Source organism: Ruditapes philippinarum, unplaced genomic scaffold (genome assembly GCF_026571515.1).
Source record: "Ruditapes philippinarum isolate M1 unplaced genomic scaffold, ASM2657151v2 ctg695_1_1_1_1, whole genome shotgun sequence".
NCBI lineage: Eukaryota > Metazoa > Mollusca > Bivalvia > Venerida > Veneridae > Ruditapes > Ruditapes philippinarum.
In genome coordinates, this window is record NW_026852580.1 from 60,082 (window position 1) to 84,235 (window position 24,154).

Below are 24,154 nucleotides of genomic sequence, written 5' to 3' on the forward strand. Positions count from 1 at the left end.
TTTTGTTTTTTATTTTTATGCTCTTTAAAAGGGAGAGCATGAAGTTGCCACCTTGTCTTGTTTGTCTGTCACATTCTTGAAAAGTATCAAATCAAATTGATTAAAAAAAACTTCAGAAGGTGATACAATATTGAGCGGAATTGCATTGTCCAAGAAACTGTGTCTTGTTTATTGTTATATGCCCCAAAGAATTTCAGACATATTATGTTATACCCCTTGGCATCCGTCTGTCTGTCCGCACTACCGATAGAGATAGGGGGCATCTAACTGTAAACAAAACAAAAGAGAACAATAGAATTCATTCCGTAACAATACAATAAGGGGCCATGGCCCTCTATTAAACAAAAGAAAATAACAATAGAAATGGCCCTTTATCCCTATTCGGTCGAACGTCCGTCCGTTAGAAATTTGGTTTCCCGAGTATAACTTAAGTTCCATTTTGCCCACAATATTGAAACTTCATGGATGATTGTCCATATTGAGTAGAAGACCCTTATTCATTTTTTTGGGTCAAAGGTCAAGGTCACTTTTACCTTAGTTCCCTCTCAATAACTTAAGTATACCAACCTACAAATGTAAAATTTTATAGGATGAACTGCCATGTCCAATACATGACCTCTTTTGATTTGATTCAGAGTCAACTCGTCCCCTGGTCAACTCGTCACCTTTTTGGTCAACTCGTCCCTTGGACAACTCGTCCCCTAGTCAACTCGTCCCGAACTCGTCCCCTATATTTTATTATTATTTGTTTTTCATATATTTCATAAATTATTATAGACTGTTAAAATAATATATTATAAAATTACTGAATTGGACATATTTTGACGCTTTTTGTATGCGAATATTTGGAGTTTTTTTTCCTAATAATAAGTATATATATGCATAATTTTGATTACATACAGAAAAAAAAACACGAAGACGATCAATAGCAATACCATTTAATGTATAAAACATGTTTCATATGCAATGATAAAATATAATTTATACATTCAATATATTGACTTGTATTATACAAGAAATTCTGGAACTCAGTTTTTTCAGCTCCTCTTTGAGATCAATTTAAAGATTTATTTATGGAAATTTAATATTAATCTTTACTAGTTATTAGATGGCAATTAAATATTTGGTAATTACTTTTATGTTTTCAATCATGTTTCCATTCAATCAGTTAATATCCACTGCAAATATCATTGTACGGATTTTTTATTTAAAAAACAAAAATAATGAAAAAAAAATAACAAATAAAAATTCTTTGACAATTTTTATTCCAATACACTATATAAGATCATTTGGAATTGCAAGACCATTTGTCTGTTAATAATGAACATAAACACCACAAATGACTAACCTGTATTACAACTTCTGTGTTGCCAGTGTTCACAGCGCTCACACTAGAATGTTTCCTACAATCAATGCAGGGGTACATTGTCACAATTAACGACACAAATAAATTAAAAAAGTCACAATCAACAACACAAATAATTAAAATTGTCACACTTCACATGCAGTCTATAATCCAACCATATGGAATTCTAAGAAATGATTAATATGCACTTTAAAAAATAATCCAATGTTGATATAACGTACAACGCAAATGAGATTTTAAGAATAAATCTTATATTTATTAGGGCAAATTTTATATTGACAATTTTACAACAAATAATTATCATGTTTTTAATTAACACGATCCTTCTATAATGAGATCAATACGCACTGACATAAAGTTTTTAGCACTTCTAATTCCTGTTAATCTGTTGTCAGTCTTTAATCCATTTAGGGAGGCGGTAAAAATCAAAGAGTTGGACCTAATTTTAGTTTTAATTATCATTTAAAACTCCGATTTATTAAACATTAATTGAATGTTTGCAAACTTACCTGTCTTTGTAGTTTTACATCAAAGCTATGCACGTGCGCTTAAATAAAGATCATTAAAATTTGACGTAAAAAGACGTTATTTTATTAATATTTCGATATCAATCAAATTCATTATTAATTTTACATAAAATAACTATTTAAAGACATTGATTTAAAACATAATAGTGACGAATCGATAGAAATTAGGAGACGAGTTGACCATATTAGGGACGAGTTGACTCTTTGAGGACGAGTTGACCAGAAGTAGGGGACGAGTTGACCAAAAAGGTGACGAGTTGACCAGAGGACGAGTTGACCAGGGGACGAGTTGACCGGATTGCATTGATTTTAGGGTCATAAGGTCATACACCTCATATTACTTTTACTTAATTAAACCTTTTTGTTGTTAGCTAAAATGTCTATACATTGCATGTACATATTTCAGAAACTTATAATACAATGCGTGTAAAGGTTTACATAAGAAATACAGTTCTATCGATCATATCAGTAAAAGAAACAGTCACTCAGAATCGTGAATATGCGTAATTCTTTTCTGGAAATAATTAGTGGTTTATAACCTATGAGCTGCTTTTAAGCATTTTTCATGAGCGTGTAATTAAAACGTAATAAAGAGCGTTATATGCGAATGTTATTTTTTAGAGCATTATACGTTATTCAAGTACTTTTAAAGGTAAATTTTCCCAAAATATTAGATTTTAATCTTTGAGCAACTGAAAATGGAATATTTTCACCTTCGAAACATTTACATTCGACCCGCATTCGACCAGTCGGCTGTACACGTAATTTTCAACCAAGATGGTGACTTCCGAAAACTTGCTGCGTGACCGGTACACAAAGAATTGTTTTTCCTTTCTAAATAATATTTGTCACTCGCAATTCATTAGTTGTTTCAAGTCTAAGCTTTATATAAGATCAATCAGTCTGATTATATTGAAGTTAACCTCAAAATTTGCATAGAAAAAAGATGAAAAAAAAGATTTTTTCTATAATTTGTTTGAGTTTTGTCACAGACGCTTGTGGTTTGGAGCTCAAAACGCCTTTAAAATCCAAATAAAATGCATATTTGTCAATCCCAGGACATGTACTGATCATATATATCAAAAAATCTTAATATATGCCGTTTTGAAAAAAAATCATATTTCAACAACTATAATAATACACAAGATAAAAATGTTCGCCGGAAAAAATCCGCACCCCTACCGTCATAATCACCATGTATTTTAATCCATTTCCAATATTTTCACATAATCCTCCTTGGTCTATCGACACAGAAGATATAATTCTTCACGATGATGGATCAATTTTAAACTCATTCAACGGTAATATGAAACAACGCAAACAGCCGAAATAAACATCAATATTATCGCCGTTTTTTTCCAACGACAAAATCTTTCGATAAATTCAATGGACCAGACGGCTATGAACGAAGCTATCCGATTATGTGGCCCCCCCAGCTTTTGCCGTGTGCAAAATGCGCAGCGCTTTTAAGTTTGGGAACCACATAATCGGATAGCTTCGTTCATAGCCGTCTGGTCCATTGAATTTATCGAAAGATTTTGTCGTTGGAAAAAAAACGGCGATAATATTGATGTTTATTTCGGCTGTTGCGTTTGTTTATATTACCGTTGAAGTTTAAAATTGACCATCATCGTGAAGAATTATATCTTCTGTGTCGATGAGACCAAAGGATTATGTGAAAATATTGGAAATGGATTAAAATACATGGTGATTATGACGGTAGGGGTGCGGATTTTTTCCGGCGAACATTTTTATCTTGTGTATTATTATAGTTGTTGAAATATGATTTTTTTTCAAAACGGCATATATTAAGATTTTTTGATATATATGATCAGCACATGTCGTGGGATTGACAAATATGCATTTTATTTGGATTTTAAAGGCGTTTTGAGCTCCAAACCACAAGCGTCTGTGAGTTTTGTAACAAGGTAAAACTTAACACGGCTAAATTGATATTGCAGGTTTTTTTCTAGGATTTTGGGAACATGACCCATACCCATGGAATTGGGAATTTCATCGGTGTTTTGTTAAAAATTGGGGAAAATTGCATGACTTAAATTTTGCAGTGATAAAAATTATTAAAATGAATAGAAAATATATCGTGGACTAACCAGTTCTCAAACCTCTAAGCATTCAAGAGGTCTTTTAATTTAAGTAAAAATACATCTTTATAAAAATTCTTTACATATGTACACTTTAATCTTTATGTAACATTTCTGTAAAATTTGACTGAAATTCAACTATTAAAAAAGCTCTATTTCCATCTTGGAAAAGCACAACCCTCTGTTATAAAACTAACATGGCCTCTTAAAATAAAGAACCTAATCTCAAACCCCTCAAGTATCTCTAAAATTCTACTGTTAAGTTTAGCCTACAAAGTGATTGTTATATGCCTATCACATGACAATGAAGTACCCTACACGATGCAGTTACCTGCTTTAAGATATTTTTGTCTATAATATTCATTTTCACAAATAGTTAATGGTGTATTTATGGGACTTACAAAAGTAATAGCAATTTGTATGAAATAACGCTATGTAATAAAATATGTTATGTAAATATTTGTTCCTATGCACTGTTTTCATTTGACATCAGCAGACATGTCTGTCAGAAACTAAGCTTTTATGCACACAAGTTCAGGACATCATAGTCACTTCTAGTAAAAAAATAACAGCACATGAATGAAAGGTTTGAGAATAGGTTGGGTGTGAGATTAGGTACTTATACGATAACTGTCTGCAAAAATTTAAACACCATAACAGTGAAGAAGCCCGTTATTTTCAAAGATTTTAGAATTTGTTATTCAATATTTTATTTTGTACTTTTTCAATTGGGATTTTTTTCCTGTTGATTGGGAAAATAATATACTATTTTCAATTGGGAATATGACCGAATATCGTCTATAAAATAAGCCAAAAAAATCCCTGTATTGTGAATGGATGCTGATTATAATTTTTCATAATACAAATGAATCAGGCGTATAATAATATATTGGAATAGAAACCTGAAGTGTGTGATTTTCTAGTCATTTTTGGAAAAAGTACCAAGCAAAGTTTGGAAAATTTTGCATCTTAATACTGCTTAATATTACCAGTCTTCGAAATTAACTTTGTAACACCACCACAATGAATTCCGCGATCGAAAATGTGACTTGCCAGTTGGGCGAGTAGAATTGTATATTTTAGTCATCCAATATTTAAGGCAATTAAGCCTTAAAGCTAGCTATCCAAATTTTAATAATATGAATAAGGCAATTAAGCCTCACAGTGAGCTCTTTGACAGAAATTATAGTACATTAATATTGTAAGTTTGAATATAGAAATCAACGCCAGTTTCAATTTAAAAATGTAATTATTTTATTTGAAAAATATACAACGTTTCGACTCAAAAGTCTTCATCAGGTATACTTTGTTTACAGGAAATTACGTCGGTGTCATATGACATCAAGGACAACGACGTCAAAATGTAATACATAATTTGGCGTATAAATGTAATATGTAGGATCTTAATAAAAGATACAAAACACTGGTGAAGATGCAGTAAAAAGCAATTTGAAAGTAAAATTAGAAAACCAGCATAAACTACATATTGGCATGAAATTAGTTTTATGTCATTTTAAGCAAAAATAGAAAATACAATTTTTTATAAAAAAAATATTAAAATGAAGAATTATAATCTACAAAATTAATAAAGTATTTTTGAATTCATGCCATCAGGAATAATTGTACCTAGCTCATACATCCAGTTCATTAATATGAAATTAGCCTATACCTGTAGGATGATTGTTGGCTCTGATGGAAGAGCTAAGCCCTTTTTAAGCAAACTTTCGCCACTACTTCATATTAGTCTATCACTATCATGTTTATTCATATTCACTCAGTGTTTTTTTTCACTTTTGGGGAAAGGGGGTCGGTGCCCTTTGGAGGGGGAAAAATGCAACAGGATGGGGAATTTTATTTATTTACTTATTTTATATTGTTTTCTTTGGGGTGGAAAAGGGAAGCAACTCTTGCAACACATTTTTAAAATACGTCTCTTTTTCTTAATATACGGATCTAAAATATTGATGAATCGCATGTTAAATTTGTTGGGACGCCGGGACTAGCTCCCCTTACCTACCAGAGAACAATTTGTATACAACTTTGCTTAACAGTAACTCTTACAAGCATTAAATAAAGCATATTTCGGCAGTTAGTTGCAAAAAAAAAGAAGATATTTATTGCAGGCAAATTTGGGCTGCCATATAGGGGGAAATTTAGGCTTTGAGTGGGGGTAAAAACATACTATTTTGAGGGAATAATGGGGCCAAATTTCGCCGAATATTTTGGTGAAAAAAAAACACTGTCACTTATACATATTTCAGTTTACACTGCTGTATAATTTTATTTTAACAGAATGTTACAATAACATTTTAAACTTTATATTGATGTTCCTGTGTTGATCTAGCTTGATTTTAATTGTATAATTTAACACATCTTGTGTTTTCAATACACTTAGAACTGCACACTTTCGGCCCCACAATTCACTTGACACCATATTTTACCTTTTCCGTTTAAAAACTGCCATTTGGTATTTTATGCACTGCTTCTGTTTATCATAGTTCCCATAGAAGTGTGCAGGAGACCAGTCTACGTCTAAGTCCTCGGCTTTAATCGTTATCTTTTAATTTGAAAATTTGCTTTGTGTCAATGTCCCACAATTTTGCAGTTCTTCCGGCAAAACTATCACTTTGTAGCAGGTACTCGCATTGCCGTAAAGCTCGCTGAGCGAGCAGGCCCAAAGGGCGCTAGCTATTACTAGGTAAGGCGATCGGGCGAGTACTACTTTCGAAGACTGCATTACTATAAACTAATGTACAATAACAGCGATATTTTCCTTCTTTGATTGGGTCCAGTAAACAGTCCCTTCCCAATTGAAAATACAGATATTTTTTCCCAATACTAAACAAAAATAATACCAATTATATCCGCTTTAGATATCATTAATCTATCTCTGGGAATTACTCAATTAAAAAAATAAATTCTAAAACGTGCCATTGGAACATGTTTGTATAGTAACAATAAGATAAATTCCACTGAATCAATTTTCGTGACCATTGTAAAGATCTGCCAAGGATGCTATTTTGTGCTGAAATGGGGAAGGCATATCTAAAATCTATGTTGAACTTGTAGTTGCATGAAAACAAAACCTGTTTATTTGTAGGTTATTTAGTCATCCTGTCAAAACTGGTACGAAATGGGACAGGTTTTATACTGATATCGCAAATTCTCTCTTAATATAAAAAACATGAAGAGATACCACTATAACTATTGGAATTTGTTAGCGTGTTAATTATTAAAATAATGCAAAATATGGATAGTTGCTCTTCTAATTCATGTAGATAACAAATAATGGTCAATTTCTTTTTCATTTGAAAATTTACTAAATTTAAAATATTCTAATTTTTCAGGTTAGGTTGGAGGAGGATGTTTGTGGTGACAGTGTTAGTGCTACTGTCAGTTACAAGTGTAATCTCTGTGAATAGAGACAACTTTAAAACATGCGACCAGAGTGGTTTTTGCAAGTATGTATATTGTTCAAACAAATTTACTCTTATTCCTGTTTCCAGTTTTCTTCAGATGCAAAATTGTGTTGCTGACCCTGAACATTTTCATGAATGTACAGTAACTGTGTATGAAAAATCCTTTTTCATCTGCAACATAGGCAATACAATCTTTTTCCTCAATCTGTGTAACAAATGAGTATTCAATACATAGATTTTACCAGGGTTTTAAAATGCATGTATTTTTGAACAAGCAATAAGAAGTAAATGAGATATTTAAATGACCTTTTAAGATAAAATGTAGTCATGTTGTAGAAGATGCCAATGTTTCATGCCCTTAAATGTATCTCATCTTAATTTTAGGCGTCATAGGGCAATGCAACCAGGGTCCAGTCCTTATGTTGTCTTAATGGACACTTTAAAAGTGATGGGAACCAGTGTAGAAGTTCAGCTGGTAAATAGAAAGAACAATATAAGGCTATTACTACAAGTGTCTGCAGTAAAAGATAACTCTGCCAGAGTGAAAATAAATGAGATGGATCCAATCAAAAAGAGATATGAAATTCCTGTAGGAGATGCTCTAGTTGGGGAACCAAAACTACAAGAGTAAGAATTTTTTTATTAGCTCACCTGACCACGAAGTGGTCAAGGTGAGGTATAGTGATGGGGCTATGTCCGGCGTCCGTCGTCGTGCGTTGTGCGTCGTGTGTCGTGCGTCGTCAACAATTGGGTTATTAACAGTCTAGCAGTCACAGTTTTGATTGGATCATCAAACTTTGTCAGAATGTTTGTCTCAATGAAATACAGATCGAGTTCGAAGATGGGTTATCTCGGGTCAAAAACTAGGTCACAGGAGCTAAAAATAGAAAAAGCTTGTTAACACTCTAGAGGCTGCAGTTTTCATCCAAATATTCTGGAAATTTGTCAGGAAGGTTGTTTTAATGATATCTAGGTCAAGTTTGAAGATGGGTCATCTCCGGTCAAAAACTAGATCACAGGAGCTAAAAATAGAAAAAAGCTTGTTAACACTCTTAACAATTGGGTTGTTAGCAGTCTAGCAGTCACAGTTTTGATTGGATCATCATCAAACTTTGTCAGAATGTTTTGTCTCAATGAAATACAGATCGAGTTCGAAGATGGGTTATCTCGGGTCAAAAACTAGGTCACAGGAGCTAAAAATAGAAAAAGCTTGTTAACACTCTCTAGAGGCTGCAGTTTTCATCCAAATATTCTGGAAATTTGTCAGGAAGGTTGTTTTAATGATATCTAGGTCAAGTTCAAAGATGGTCCATCTCCGGTCAAAACCTAGGTCACAGGAGCTAAAAATAGAAAAAGCTTGTTAACACTCTAGTGGCTGCAGTTTTCATCCAAATATTCTGGAAATTTGTCAGGAAGGTTGTTTTGATGATATCTAGGTCAAGTTCGAAGATGGGTCATCTCCGGTCAAAAACTAGGTCACAGGAGCTAAAAATAGAAAAAGCTTGTTAACACTCTAGGGGCTGCAGTTTTCATCCAAATATTCTGGAAATTTGTCAGGAAGGTTGTTTTGATGATATCTAGGTCGAGTTTGAAGATGGGTCATGTCCGGTCAAAAACTAGGTCACAGGAGCTAAAAATAGAAAAAGCTTGTTAACACTCTAGTGGCTGCAGTTTTCATCTAAATATTCTGGAAATTTGTCGAGAATGTTGTTTTGATGATATCTAAGTCAAGTGTGCAGGTGGGTCATGTCGGGTCAAATACTAGGTCACAGGAGCTAAAAATAAAAAAAGCTTGTTAACACTCTAGGGGCTGCAGTTTTCATCCAAATATTTTGGAAATTTGTCAGGAAGGTTGTTTTGATGATTTCTAGGTCAAGTTTGAAGATGGGATATCTCCGGTCTAAAACAAGGTCACAGGAGCTAAAAATAGAAAAAGCTTGTTAACACTAGTGGCTGCAGTTTTGATTCAAATATTCTGGAAATTTGTCAGGAAGGTTGTTTTGATGATTTCTAGGTCAAGTTCGAAGATGGGTCATGTCTGGTCAAAAACTAGGTCACAGGAGCTAAAAATAGAAAAATCTTGTTAACACTCTAATGGTTGCAGTTTTCATCCAAACATTCTGGAAAATATTCAGGAAGGCTGTTTTGATGATTTCTAGGTCAAGTTCAAAGATGGGTCATCTCAGGTCAAAAACTAGGTCACAGGAGCTAAAAAGAAAAAAAAGCTTGTTAACACTCTAGAGGCTGCAGTTTTCATCTAAATATTCTGGAAATTTGTCAAGAAGGTTGTTTTGATGATATCTAAGCCAAGGTTGAAGATTGGTCATCTTCGGTCAAAAACTAGGTCACAGGGGCTAAAAATAGAAAAAGTTTGTTAACACTCTAGAGGCTGCAGTATTGATTCAAATATTCTGGAAATTTGTCAAGGAAGGTTGTTTTGATGATTTTCTGGGTCAAGTTCGAAGATGGGTCATCTCATGTCAAAAACTAGGTCACAGGAGCTAAAAATAGAAAAAGCTTGTTTACACTATAGTGGCTGCAGTTTTGATTCCAATATTCTGGAAATTTGTCAGGAAGGTTGTTTTGATGATTTCTGGGTCAAGTGCTAAGATTGGTCATGTCCGGTTAAAAACTAGGTCACAGGAGCTAAAAATAGAAAAAAATCTTTTTTTAACACTCTAGTGGCTGCAGTTTGATCCAAATTCTTGGAAATTGGTCAGGAAGGTTGTTTGATGATTTCTAGGTCAAGTTTTAATATGGGTCGTGTGCGGTCAAAAATTACGGTCACATTGCCCAAATATGAAAAAATCTTTATAACACACAAGTCACAGTTTTACTTATTTTTCATCAAACTTGGGCCCTGATGTTTTTTAAGACAATTTCTTGGGTGCGGTTGTGTCAGGTGAGCAATCCAGGGCCATCATGGCCCTCTTGTATTTTGATAGAACAGAAAAAAAATTTCAAAGGAAAATGAAAATTATTTCATGTCATATAACCTGTAAAATGTTGTTAGTACAGCAGCAATGAAAGTTGTATTCTAAGTAAAGATAGTGTTTATATGGTTATCTGATGTGAACATTTCATATATTTTCCAAAATACAAAATGTACCTAAACTTAATAAACTGATTTTGATGGTTTCTATGAAAAGAAGGGTCATTAATAATTCACAACTCGTATTGATAACTATCTGCTCTCACTTGAGAAAATGTACAGGTTTGTTTGATATAAAATTTTAATGTGAAATTTTATTTCAGCATGAAGGTTTTAGACAGATCAGATAAAAGTATAACTCTAGGTTTTGAGGATAACAAGATATTGATCTCAAGTGAACCATTTAGAATTGACTTTATAAATAAAGAAGAGCCTATCATCAGTATAAATACACAAGCATTGCTCAAGTTTGAACACTACAGGAAAAAAGATTCCCCGCAGTAAGTACTTTCATAACACAATTACATTACCATTTGAGAATGTATATATTTGTAGCACATAAGTTTATTCAAGAAGAACAGTAAAGTGTAAGGAGCATGTTTCACTTTGATATTAAAAACTTTCTTGTTGTTACACTAGAAACAGTGACATTTTTAGCTGTTACTATTAATGCTTGAAAGTAATTATACCCCCACCACAAAATGTGGGATGGGGGGGGCTATAATGGATTCGCTTTGTCGCGTCGGTCGGTCGGTCGGTTATGTCTCCAAATTATGTGTCCGCTCTATATATCCTATACCAATTGAAGGATTTTCTTCAAACTTGGCTCAAATGTTCACCTCAACAAGGGGATGTGCAAAATCCATGTTGCTCATGTGTCAGCTCAAGGTCAAGGTCACAATTATAGGTCAAATATCAAACACAATCAAATATTAGACAGTATGTCGTGTCCGCTCTGTAAGTCCTACACTAATTGAAAGATTTTCTTCAAACTTGGCTCAAATGTTCACCTCAACAAGGGGATGTGCAGAACCCATGTTGCCCATGTGTCAGCTCAAGGTCAAGGTCACAATTGAAGGTCAAATATCAAACAATCAAATATTACACAGTATGTCGTGTCCGCTCTGTAAGTCCTACACTAATTGAAAGATTTTCTTCAAACTTGGCTCAAATGTTCACCTTAACAAGGGGATGTGCAGAACCCATGATGCCCATGTGTTAGCTCAAGGTCAAGGTCACAATTGAAGGTCAAATGTCAAAAATTGACTTATAAATTGTTTAGTACATTGGGAAAATGAAAGGTTATTTGTAACTGTTTCAAACATGATTTGATAATATATATTTATACTATTACCTGTACAATTAGTCTTTTTTTCACCAGAGATAATTTCTTTTTAAATGTATTTGTGCCACTTAAGTTATTCCCTTAACCACCTTTCCAAGTTGTCTTCTGTCAAGGACATTGGTGGGGGTATGAATCGCATTCAGCAATAGTTCTAGTTTATCGTGTTTAAGAAATATCAGGGGTTTGATGTCTGTTCACACTGTTAGTTTAACTTTGACTTGATTTTGAGGTAGTTTCAAGCTTATGCATTTTAGTTAGTTCTCTAAGAGAAATCTTGTGGTTATATGATTGTAACTGCAGTAGTAAGGCTCCAACTTTCGTGAATTGTGTTGCAGACAAATAAACTCTGGGCGATTTTTATCCTTAAATATTGCATTAACAAGTGAAAAACCCTTGGTTTTTAGTCAGGTATGTTATCTTAAAAAAACAGTTTTGTTGATAAATACATTTAAAGATTAAATATGACTTACTAAAGTTTTTGATAAAAAAGAAATTTTGTGAGCAATCCAGAGTTATCATTGCCCTCATGGTTTTTGTTGATCTCCATATTTTATGATTTATTGCAACTGAAATGTAAGTGTTCTGAAAAACTAAACTTCATACTTGAAGCCATTTTGAATAGAAACAATGGATAAATGATCTGAATAGGAATAATACACCTCAAATAATTCACGTCAAAAGGCTGAAATAATATTCCTTGAATAACAATCTTCAACTCACCTATTACATGTATTGTAATGTAAAATTCTGTTGCATGAAATTAAACCATTCTTGACAGCTAATAGTCTTCATAAAGCATGTCCATATATCATTGTTTGAAACTGGAGAAAAACATTTTCATATTTTGCTTTATAATGAGTTAAAATGTTCTGTTTTCCCCATTGGCTTATAAATTATTTTAGTACTTTTGATGACAATTTTTATTCCTCTAATTTTATTGCTATTTAAAAGATGAATTCTGCATTGTAATCAGGTTGGTTTATGTAAAGATTTTATGTATTGTTAAGTTATATTTTGTTTTGTTGGAAGAGCTTTATTGTAATGAGCTTATGCCTGCATTGTTGACTGTCTAATAAGCCTGTTGGTTCTTATTTGCTTTTAGCTTTGATGATTTACAATGAAGATTATAGTGAAACTGATACTGTAAAGGATTAAGGTTCAAAGATGAACAATGTTTGAGCTCACATTAAGTGTCAGAATTTAATTTTAGATATTTCATAAAGCTGTATTAAAAGTTTTAAGCAAAATTCTATTTTGTCAAGTCAATAAACTAACACCTTCAATTTTCCATTTCTTAGCATAAAAGTTGAAATTGATCTTCTCAATAAATGTCAAGCTAATCACAAGGTCAGATTGTCCATATTTTAATGATATATTTTGTTCCTTACTAAATTTGATGGTTTTTTGAAAGGTGATATTTTTGTCTTCTTGTTTAGTCACCTGTTATTAAAATTCATGAAGTACATGTATTTATCATAAATACCCTGTATTTTCTCCCTGTGTTTGTTACATTTGTATGTCAATGTTATACTTTATACTAGTATTAAACAATTCATCACAGGAATATTTTGTTAGTTTGAACATTCCTATACAACAGAAAATTGCAAATTCATCATAAAGCTATAGAACAATGTGTTTGCTATATATAACATTGAAGTTATAGATGATGTAATGACATTAGGAGATTTTGTTGTATGACAAGGTGAAATGTGTCTCCTATAAGTGAGATATGATCATGATGAATGGTATAGAAAATCAATATAATATTGGGGGTTGCTAATGGTTTTACTAAGTGGTCGAAATATCTGCACTTATAAATGATGCATGCTTTTACCAGTGTAAATAAATACCATAAATAAACGTTCATTTAAAGTGGAACATTTTAATACTGATTTCAGGAGTATTCTAGATTTATAACTAGAAGTTTTAATAACTAGAACTTGTGTTACATGTAAAAAGAAAAAAATTGGTATTTGATTTGTATAGTTTTTACAATTTGGGAACCTAATAACTTGAAATTAGCCATTTTAATTGATACTTGAAAGTTAATGTTAACATTAATCATCCTACTGAAATTAAAGGTTAATTAAATGTTAACCCTTTTACTTCAACACTTTACAAGTAATGTTACTCCAAATTACAGCAACTCCTGTTATTTTGTGACATTGTAAAATTTGTTTATCTTTAAAAAAAAATTCAGAATATGGAATAGTTAGATAGGTAACATAATATACAAAAATGAACTATTGACATGCAATGATGTCTATAATATACAGTATAAATACTAACCTGCTAATATTTCTCTACCTGTATCTGACAGTCAAAACTTATTTAAGTAAGTATAGTAAAGTGGAAAGTAAAGTAATAAGTAAATTAAGTAATGACCTTATAGAGGCTACGTATTTATTTTCCCAATCTTCCATGTGGTCTTCTAACTTAAATGATATCTTAAAAAACCATTTCATAAAATCTACACATGGTAATGTTACAACAGGATCTAACTAATATTGGTTATCAGGAATAATTCAGAAACTGAGTCAGAAACAAGGATATTCAGCAACTTTCCTCAGTTTTAACAATTTTCAATACAATTATAATTATCAGCTCTGTGTATTACTTGAGGTAACATAGAACATTTCAGAAAAAATGTTAACACAGATGTATATCAAATAATTGTTGTTGGCAATGTATTATTTAATTGATCTATATAAATATATTAAATGTTATATGTTCAGGAAGAGATGGTGAAGGGTTTTATGTTGTATATATTTGTTGTTCATGTACTTTCAGCACCCATACAAACCTATCAATTCCTTTGCTTGTTATAATCAGATATCAACACCTGGATATAGCATGACAATTTCACAATGTGTGTGTGTATAAAAATTACGTTATTGTACAAATCATAATAAGATTGAAAACTACACAGTGAGATTTTATATCAGATACTTAACATGTATCATTGTTTAATCTAGATTCTAAAACAATAACTTAAGAGATACAAACTGTTACAGTTTCGCTTAACATCCAAATTGACTGCTAACAATTGTTCAAAAACAGATGTTTACCATTTCTTTTCTATCAGACAATTACAGTGTTGTACTAGAAGAGCTTTTGCTTGTTTTGCTTTATTTTGTTTGCAAGATATTTTGAAGTTTATGTTCATTAACCTGCATTTCTAAACTTGTTATGTTGCTTTTTTAATTTGATGAAAAAGTTGTTTTGTTATTTTAATTGTTTTGCTTTACATTTTGCCTCATCAAATCTTTGGCTTTTTGACTGAAAGTTTAATTTTTGTGTTATGATTTGTCCTACAATGATATTTCATGTGTTGTACATGTGTGTCTAGGTGTAGGTAGCTTGGAATTGATTGGTTTGTTTGTAGGGGCTGGATAGAGGGTGTAACCTCTTGGTTTTCCGACCGTTTCAGAGCTGAGGAACAAGCGCCACCTGGTGAGGAGGGAGAAAACAAAGAAGATGAAGAGAAGAAGGTATGTTACACTTTTCTATAAAACTAAAATAAATTTGTATTGAAAATTTTAGATATTTATTGATAACATAACACTTATGTAATAAGTATGTGATCTTTTGATTATCTGTTATATCAAACATACCTTTAGCTAACCTTTTGTCAGTACATGTATTTAAGTATATGTATTTAGTGTGATAATACCCATTCTTGTTAAATCTGACCTGATTGACCCTTACAGTACTGACCGTTACATAACATGATTGATCCTTTCATGCTTGTAGGAAGATTGCTTTTGTAAATTAGGCAGCAATTATTGTCACAGTTAAAAATATTTAAAAAATATTTTAGAGACTTGAAGGTCAATATTAAATGATTACTAATACAATTACATGTGTGGTAACAACATAGGTCAAAGACAAATATTTAATATTTACCAACACTTAAAATAGTATTATGATAAAAGACATGAACGTCAAAGGTCAGAAGTAATTGATTATCATTACAAACACTTAAAAATTGCAATTATCTGTCTTACTCTACCATTTTCCGCTCATTAAAGTTGATGCAGATCTTGTACAAATGAAAATGCTGGTCATAATTATATCTATGAAGTTTATTTTTTAATTACTTTTAGAGATTATAATGTTGATGCATTTATTGCTGGCAATTATTAAATCTATGCATATTTATTCTGTAACATTCAGGAAGAAGAAAATGTAGAGGAAGAAAAGAAGGAAGAACATAAGGAAGAAGAAGAACCGTCAATGTGGGAGGAGACTTATAAAAGCTTTCCTGACTCGAAACCACATGGTAAAGTTTTTCTCAATCTGTGCCAGGTTAACAGCTGTTAAATTAAGATAAACTTATTGATTGATACATGTATATTATGGTGACATATTTTTATTTATGATAATTTGATTCATATCATAATTGTAGTATAATAATCAGTTTATTGGTAGTATGCTATATAATGCAATAAAAATGCTGTCAAATGTAAGATAAAAGAGTTTTACAATAGGGCACAGATGTTCTCATAAACTCTGCTTTATGTGAGATGTATAATTATAAGACAATCATGTAGTAGAAAATTCTAACGGACATTTAATGCATTAGTTTATATTCAGCATAGCTATTGCATTTAGCTAACTTATAAACTTATGTTATCAATTTGTTAGAATTAAATAAAATAAAAAAAAACAACAAAAAACAAAACAAAAAAACTGAATAATGTTTTTGTTGTTTAATAATGTATTTTTAATATAGTTTGCAATCAAACAACAAAAAGTGATTCCTGAAATAAAACTGAATGAATATATATTTAATGGTATATAAATATTATATTTACAGGACCATCATCTGTTGGTGTAGATATATCATTTCCCGGGTTTGAACATGTTTATGGTATACCTGAACATGCTGACTCGATGGCTCTCAAAACTACAAAGTAAAATCATTATTATAATACCTGTTCATTCCATCATTAATATGATATACAGTAAAAATTGATTTGTATAAAAACAAGTCTTGAAAATTATTGACTTTTCAGTATGTAGTGCTGAACAAAGTATAAATGCAAAAGTCCATAATTAGGATGTACACTATAAAGTGATTAACATATTTGATACACATGCTATTTGATAATGGTTTGTTTTTCTACAAATGTCCAGTAAGATTATACATTTTTATTTTAGCTTGATTGCAAACAAGTTCTTGCAATATATTTATATTATATATTACAGGAGTACAGATCCTTACAGATTGTTTAACTTGGATGTGTTTGAATATGAGCTGTATAATCCCATGGCATTGTATGGTTCCGTTCCTGTGATGCTGGCACACAAGTAAATTTATTACATCTTCGTTTTTACATTTCATAATATGTGAAACATACACAATAGGATAATTGGATCAAAAACCAACACAAATTAAGTATCAAAACATGTTTCGCTTTATTAAGCTTCCTCAGTTGATACATATCACATACACAATGTAATAATTATAGGGCTTATTTTAACAGTTAATCTTATGTAACAGCAATTTGTGTAAAAAAACCTGAGTAGGCGTATTTGAATGAAGATTTAATTTGTATTTAAAGCATAGTAAAGGGAATATAAATCCCATTCAGTGATAACTTCAATTTTCAGTATGCTAATATGTTGACAGATGATTCCAAAAAACATACCACTGTTAAGTAGCAGATATGCCAAATGCTAATGTAAAATCATCAAACTAGTATAGTTACACCATAATTATTATAAGAATTTATCAAGCATTTAGCTACATGTATATATGTTACAGTGAGAAGAGAACTGTGGGTATATTTTGGCACAATGCTGCAGAGACCTGGATTGATATAAGTTCAAACACAGCTGATAAGGTGAGTCGTATGTGACATATAACTGACATTTATATACGTACATCTACCTTCCAGTGAACTTAATTCTGTAGTTATCTGAATAAGTTAACACTTTCTCATCTCTGCTTGAATTTAAATCAATAATAGTTTATCGAAGTTAAATTATTGAAATATATAACAGATTAATGTATAACAATTATAGACTTTTAGCTGTTGTTACAGGAAAGCTACATGTCTGTTATCAATATCTCCATAATATACTATACATGTATATTAATATTTGCTGTATGCTGTATTATAAATAGAGGACATTGAATGTACTGAATTTATTGAACGAGTTGAATAGAATTATATTTTATGAGACTCTTGCGAGCATTATATTACTTTATTCAACAAGTTTAATAAATTCAGTAATAAACCTACACAAATATAATATTCTATTTAACACATACCTAAAATAAAGACTGTTTAAAGTGAAAAAGAATCATTTTTTTCACTGACACCCGTATATTGTAGGCGCCTTTACACTATGTTTGTATAACACAAATGCCTTACGTCAAAATATATGCACGGCCATGCAATACCATTTTTAATGAGTTGCAAAATCAGCATGGGTGTGTGATAAACTTTTTATACCCCCACAAACGAAGTTTAGGGGGGTATATAGGAGTCAGCTTGTCGGTCGGTCGGTTGGTCGGTCCGTCGGTCGGTCCACATCATGGTTTCCGGACAATAACTAGAGTTTGGAATGAGGTATTGTAATCAAACTTGGTATATAGCAACCTTATGTGGAAACTCTGGTTGGTATTGCATTTGGACCCCCTGGGGTCAAGGTCAAGGTCACCGTTACTAAAAATAGAAAAATGGTTTCCGGACAATAACTAGAGTTAGGAATGAGATATTGTTATCAAACTTGGCGTATAGCAAGCTTATATGAAGAACTGGGTTGGTATTGCATTTGGGCCCTCTGGGGTCAAGGTCACTGTTACTAAAAATAGAAAAATGGTTTCCGGACAATAACTTGACTTAGGAATGACATACTGTAATCAAACTTGGTGTATAGCAAGCTTATATGAAGACCTGGGCTGGTATTGCATTTGGACCCCCTGGGGTCAAGGTCAAGGTCACCGTTAGGAAAAATAGACAAATGGTTTCCGGACAATAACTAGAGTTAGGAATGAGATATTGTAATCTAATTTGGTGTAAAGGAAGCTTATATGAAGACCTGGGTTGGTATTGCATTTGGACCCCCTAGGGTCAAGGTCACCGTTACAGTGTTACTAAAAATAGAAAAATGGTTTCCGGACAATAACTAGAGTTAGGAATGAGATATTGTTATCAAACTTGGCGTATAGCAAGCTTATATGAAGACCTGGGTTGGTATTGCATTTGGGCCCTCTGGGGTCAAGGTCAAGGTCACTGTTACTAAAAATAGAAAAATGGTTTCCGGACAATAACTTGACTTAGGAATGACATACTGTAATCAAACTTGTTGTTTAGCAAGCTTATATGAAGACCTGGGTTGGTATTGCATTTGGACCCCCTAGGGTCAAGGTCAAGGTCACCGTTAGGAAAAATAGACAAATGGTTTCCGGACAATAACTAGAGTTAGGAATGAGATATTGTAATCTAATTTTGTGTAAAGGAAGCTTATATGAAGACCTGGGTTGTTATTGCATTTGGACCCCCTAGGGTCAAGGTCACCGTTACAGTGTTACTAAAAATAGAAAAATGGTTTCCGGACAATAACAAGAGTTAGGAATGAGATATTGTTATCAAACTTGGCGTATAGCAAGCCTATATGAAGACTTTGGTTGGTATTGCATTTGGGCCCCCTGGGGTCAAGGTCAAGGTCACCGTTACGAAAGATGGTGTTCAAACAATAACTAGAGTTAGGAATGAGATATTGTAATCTTATTTGGTGTATAGGAAGCTTATATGAAGACCTGGGTTGGTATTGCATTTGGACCCCCTAGTGTCAAGGTCACTGTTACAGTGTTACTAAAAATAGAAAAAATGGTTTCCTGACAATAACTAGAGTTAGGAATGAGATATTGTAATCAAACCTGGTGTATAGCAAGCTTATTTCGAGACCCCAGTTGCGATTACAATTAATTGAAATATTTCTTTGTACACAGTTGATAGTTTGTGTTCAAATTTTTCTTCAGACTACTTTTTTTTCAAAAAGTCAAAGTTGTTGGTAGTTTGTGTTCAAATTTTTCTTCAGACTACTTTTTTTTCAAAAAGTCAAAGTTGTTGGTGGGGGTATTAATCACCTTTAGTGATAGGTCTAGTTTATGTAAGAGAAGAAGGATTTTTTTCTTTCTTCATGTAAGAGAAGAAGGTTTCTTTCCTTTCTTTATGTAGAGAAAAAGGATTTGTTTCTTCTTTTCTGAACAATTTTAGATATAAGTATAATTTTAACAACTCTTATGTGAATCTTATTCCTGGTATGCAAGGGAAAAAAACTTATCAGTATTTTAAGTCATGTTTTTTATACCATAGATTTTTTAGTTTTCCTTCATGAATAATTCTAAATTATATCTTGAATAGTAAGATTATTGAAATGAAATATATCTCTTTACTCAATCAAATTCTGCCTGTACTTGAATAACTGATGAATTAGTGGCCTTTATTTATTGTTTCATAAATAACAAGTTTTAATGATACAATAGGATTTTTATGCCCCCGCCATATAATGGCCGGGGCATATAGTTTACCCTCTCCATCATTCCGTCCTTCCGTCATTCTGTCATTCCGTCATTCTGTCATTCTGTCATCATCAGTTTCCGTTCATTATCTCCCCAACGGTACAACACATTCAACTCAAACGTGACATAAGGATATGTCATGAGAAAATACAGGTCAAGTTCGAATTTGGTCATGGTTTGATGGTTTTTGAAAATAATATGAAAAGTTCTGTTTACGTTCTTTATCTCCCCAACGGTACAACACATTCAACTCAAACTTGACATATGGATATGTCATGAGAAAATACAGGTCAAGTTCGAATTTGGTCATGGTTCGATGATTTTTGGCAGAGTTATGCCCCTTTTACTTTGAAAATAATATGAAATTTTCAGTTTCTGTCATTATCTCCCCAACGGTACAACACATTCAACTCAAATTTGACATATGGATATGTCATGAGAAAATACAGGTCAAGTTCGAATTTGGTCATGGTTCGATGATTTTTGGCAGAGTTATGCCCCTTTTACTTTGAAAATAATATGAAATTTTCAGTTTCCGTTCATTATCTCCCCAACGGTACAACACATTCAACTCAAATTTGACATATGGATATGTTTCTGGAATGCCCAGGCCAATTTCGAATTTGGTCATGGTTCAATGATTTTTGGCAGAGTAATGCCCCTTTCACTTTGAAAATAATATGAAATAATATGAAATTTACAGTTTCTGTTCATTATCTAACCAACAGTGTTACATATTCAACTCAAATTTGACATATGGATATGTCAAAGGAATGGGCAGGTCAAGTTGGAATTTGGTCATGGTTCGATGATTTTTTGGCAGAGTTATGTCCCTTTCACTTTGAAAATAATATAGATACGTCTTAGGAATAAGCAGTTTAAGTTTGAATTTGGTCATGGTTTAATGATTTTGGACAACCTTATCTTTCTTGAATATTGGAAATTTTTTGAACTTTTTGTTTCAGCACTCATACTTTTGTGGAAATGTATGTATAGCCATTATTTTGGCTACAAATATGAAATATGCTATTTTCAAAAGGTTAAGACTGAATAATTTCAGTGCCTTGAATATTGTATGAAAATGGTTTGTGTTAACACTGAAAAGTTTAAAGGGCTTTGAACTTAAAATGAAACAATAATTTGTGCAAACAAATTTGGAACTAAATATTATAACATCTGAAATTTTGGCTGCATGCGGGGGCATCCGTGGCATGATGACACATTTCTAGTTCTTAACATTGATAGTTAAATATTTATTATCATACTATACATTGTATATATTTATCAAATATATTGATATTTGCAGACAGATGATGATAAGGTGTTGAATTTTTGTTACACTTTTACAATAAACAGAGACAAATAAAAATCATCTGAATGTTTATCTTAAGAATGGATCTCAGTGGTTGTTGTTAAGGAATGGGAGGGAATTGAATGAAAATCAATATAATTGAATCAAAATTTTATTTATTTGTCTCTTACATCGTTTATTTGAGGGTTTGAGATATTAGTTTAAAAACAGTTATCTGTGATTATTTTTGATTCAGTTTGTTTAGTTTTTTATACCAGTTTGGTCAGTTAATGCCTCTTCATGCATCATTCAGTAAGAATTGTTAACTAGGTTAGGTAGTTAAGTGAGGGTTAAGTGCTTGTTTTAAAAATGTTTGATGTTATGGGAGAATGTGTTGGTGGGTTTGATGTTGTAACTATACAAGTATTTGTTTAAGGGTTATAATTACATTACCACCAAGTCTTAATACATCAGTTTAAGGTAAATACAGAAGAAGTTGCTGTATCAGCAATGTGCCCATGTAGATTGAGATTGTTTTAAATAAATGTTTTAGTTTCATACAGAAAAAAGGAACAAATGTTAAACCTAAAATAACTAACCAATTTAAAGGAACTCCACCGAGGTCCAAAACGCAAAATTTGAACTTCTTACATAGATCAGCTTGGGAACATAAAATAGAATGATATGAGCCGTGTCACGACAAAACCAACATAATGGGTTTGCGACTAGCATGGATCCGCGCAGTCTGATCAGGATCCATGCTGTTCGCTATCAGTTTTTCTACTTGTAATAGAGTTCAACCAAGGAAATATAAATTAACGAGTAATACACGTCAACACCAGAGCAAGTTTACAATATTTTATTTGTGTCTACTAGTTTCGGTCTATACGACCTTCATCAGGACAATTTTAATAAAAATTTTGTCTCTTAAGGTGGTAAAAAAACGGCTACGTTATATGACGTATGTTACTAAATATAGATCAATTGTTACTAAAAATAGAGTCAATATTGGCAATATGCCAATTAATTATTTAAATGCTGGTCTGTATTATTTATAGAGTTCTTAATTGTTAGTGAGAAGTCCATATATTCTATTTACATTGATTATAAGTTCATTGTCCGAGTTAAAACAAAGGTTCTCATCCTGACAGATGGTTTCAGAGCTTGTGCTAGGGCTTGTCGGTATTGGTGATATAGGGTTTGTATGTTGAAGACCATTGTTTCTGGATTCTGTTTAGCGGTGATGTTCTCGTTCTTATGACTATGTGTTGTTCCTAAGTTTTTTTTCCTAATGTTTGGTGTGCCAGTTTTGTTAATGACGATTCTAAATTTGGGTTTTTCTAGAAGAATTTTCATGTTAGTGTTGCCATTCTGTTGTTTGATTGTATCCAGTTTGTTTTGTCGTTGTATTTCAGTTGTATTAAATGCAAGTTCTTCAAATCCATGTATTTTACGGGAATGTGTTATAAGATTGTCTTTTCTGGCATATAGTTTTTTACACCATGAGCATTCGTATTTGGTAATGGTATCCTTGTGTGTTTTCTTGTGTCTTTGTTTCTGCCATCTATTGTATGTTGCCTGGCCGCATATTTCACATAGGTGATGAATTGGACGAGCTTCAATAAAGTTGAGTTGATCGAGTTCATGTTTAGTATAATCATCTAGTTTTCTTGCTGTAAATTCTGCTGCCATTATATTAAATTGAGTCCAAATGGCGTTTTTGTTTGTAATCGTTTAATCCACGCTTCTTCAGTTCGTAAGCGTATGTTTTGATTACGTTCCGTGTGCTGTATTATTCTGACGTCAATGTAATTTACGTTATGTCCCGCACTATTGAAATGGCAGGAAACCGGCTTAACATAATTAATTGATTTAATGTCCGCTATATGTCCGTAAAATTGCTCTCTTAGGGAGTTACCTGTTTGACCTACAGAGTTGTAATAGAGTTGGTAAGCGAACAGCATGGATCCTGATCTGACTGCACGGATGCGCAGGCTGGTCTGGATCCATGCTGGTCGCAAACCCATTATGTTGGTTTTGTTGTAACACGGCTCATATTCAATAGATAGTGTAGAAATACACATGTACTAAGAAAGAAATTAGAAATCATATTTTTGTGTTATCCTTAGCTTGATTTGAGTGAAAAGTATTGCAAAGCTCTTCAATTTTGAGTCATTTCTTGAAATAAAAATAGTCATTCTGGAAAAACTGAGTGAGTGAATGATCTGAAGTTTTGCACACAAGTTATTGATCAAATGGAATATTAATCTTAAAATATTACCAGTCCATTCATGTTAGAAAACCTCAGTGGAGTCCCTTTAGATTTAAATCATTATAAACTTGGTAATATTTAATAAAGCAAAGTTATCTATTATCACCATTTGTGTCTATAAGAGTTATTGTCATTATTTCATATTAATTTGATGGTTCTTAATGTAGGAAAGTTCCTGAAGGAGCAATATTTTTATCATATCTGTCATGCTTTAAATCCTGCTTAGAGGTTCTTCAACCCTATGCATGTTCATAAATTAAAGTCAATAACATGTAACTATGTACTTTAAATAGTAAATAAATCTAAGGAAGTTTCAGGCATGGGTTGATTTTTGTAAATGCTTTATACTTGAAGGGCTGCA

General features: G+C 32.3%; 1 protein-coding gene across 3 annotated transcripts in view; it reads left to right on the top strand.

The window, feature by feature from the left end:
- The first annotated feature begins 2,486 nt into the window (after positions 1-2,486).
- LOC132717582 (neutral alpha-glucosidase AB-like) overlaps positions 2,487-24,154 on the top strand; it is a 45,051-nt gene continuing 23,383 nt past the window's right edge. Inside the window, exons 1-9 of one of the 3 annotated variants that reach the window (XM_060701091.1) lie at positions 2,487-2,545; positions 7,343-7,456; positions 7,799-8,041; positions 10,670-10,846; positions 15,077-15,182; positions 15,868-15,973; positions 16,511-16,607; positions 16,903-17,004; positions 17,462-17,540. In XM_060701091.1, coding sequence (XP_060557074.1) covers positions 7,359-7,456; positions 7,799-8,041; positions 10,670-10,846; positions 15,077-15,182; positions 15,868-15,973; positions 16,511-16,607; positions 16,903-17,004; positions 17,462-17,540 — 1,008 coding nt within the window. In that variant the 5' untranslated portion in view covers positions 2,487-2,545; positions 7,343-7,358. The other 2 variants (XM_060701078.1, XM_060701086.1) reach the window with 2 other exon arrangements.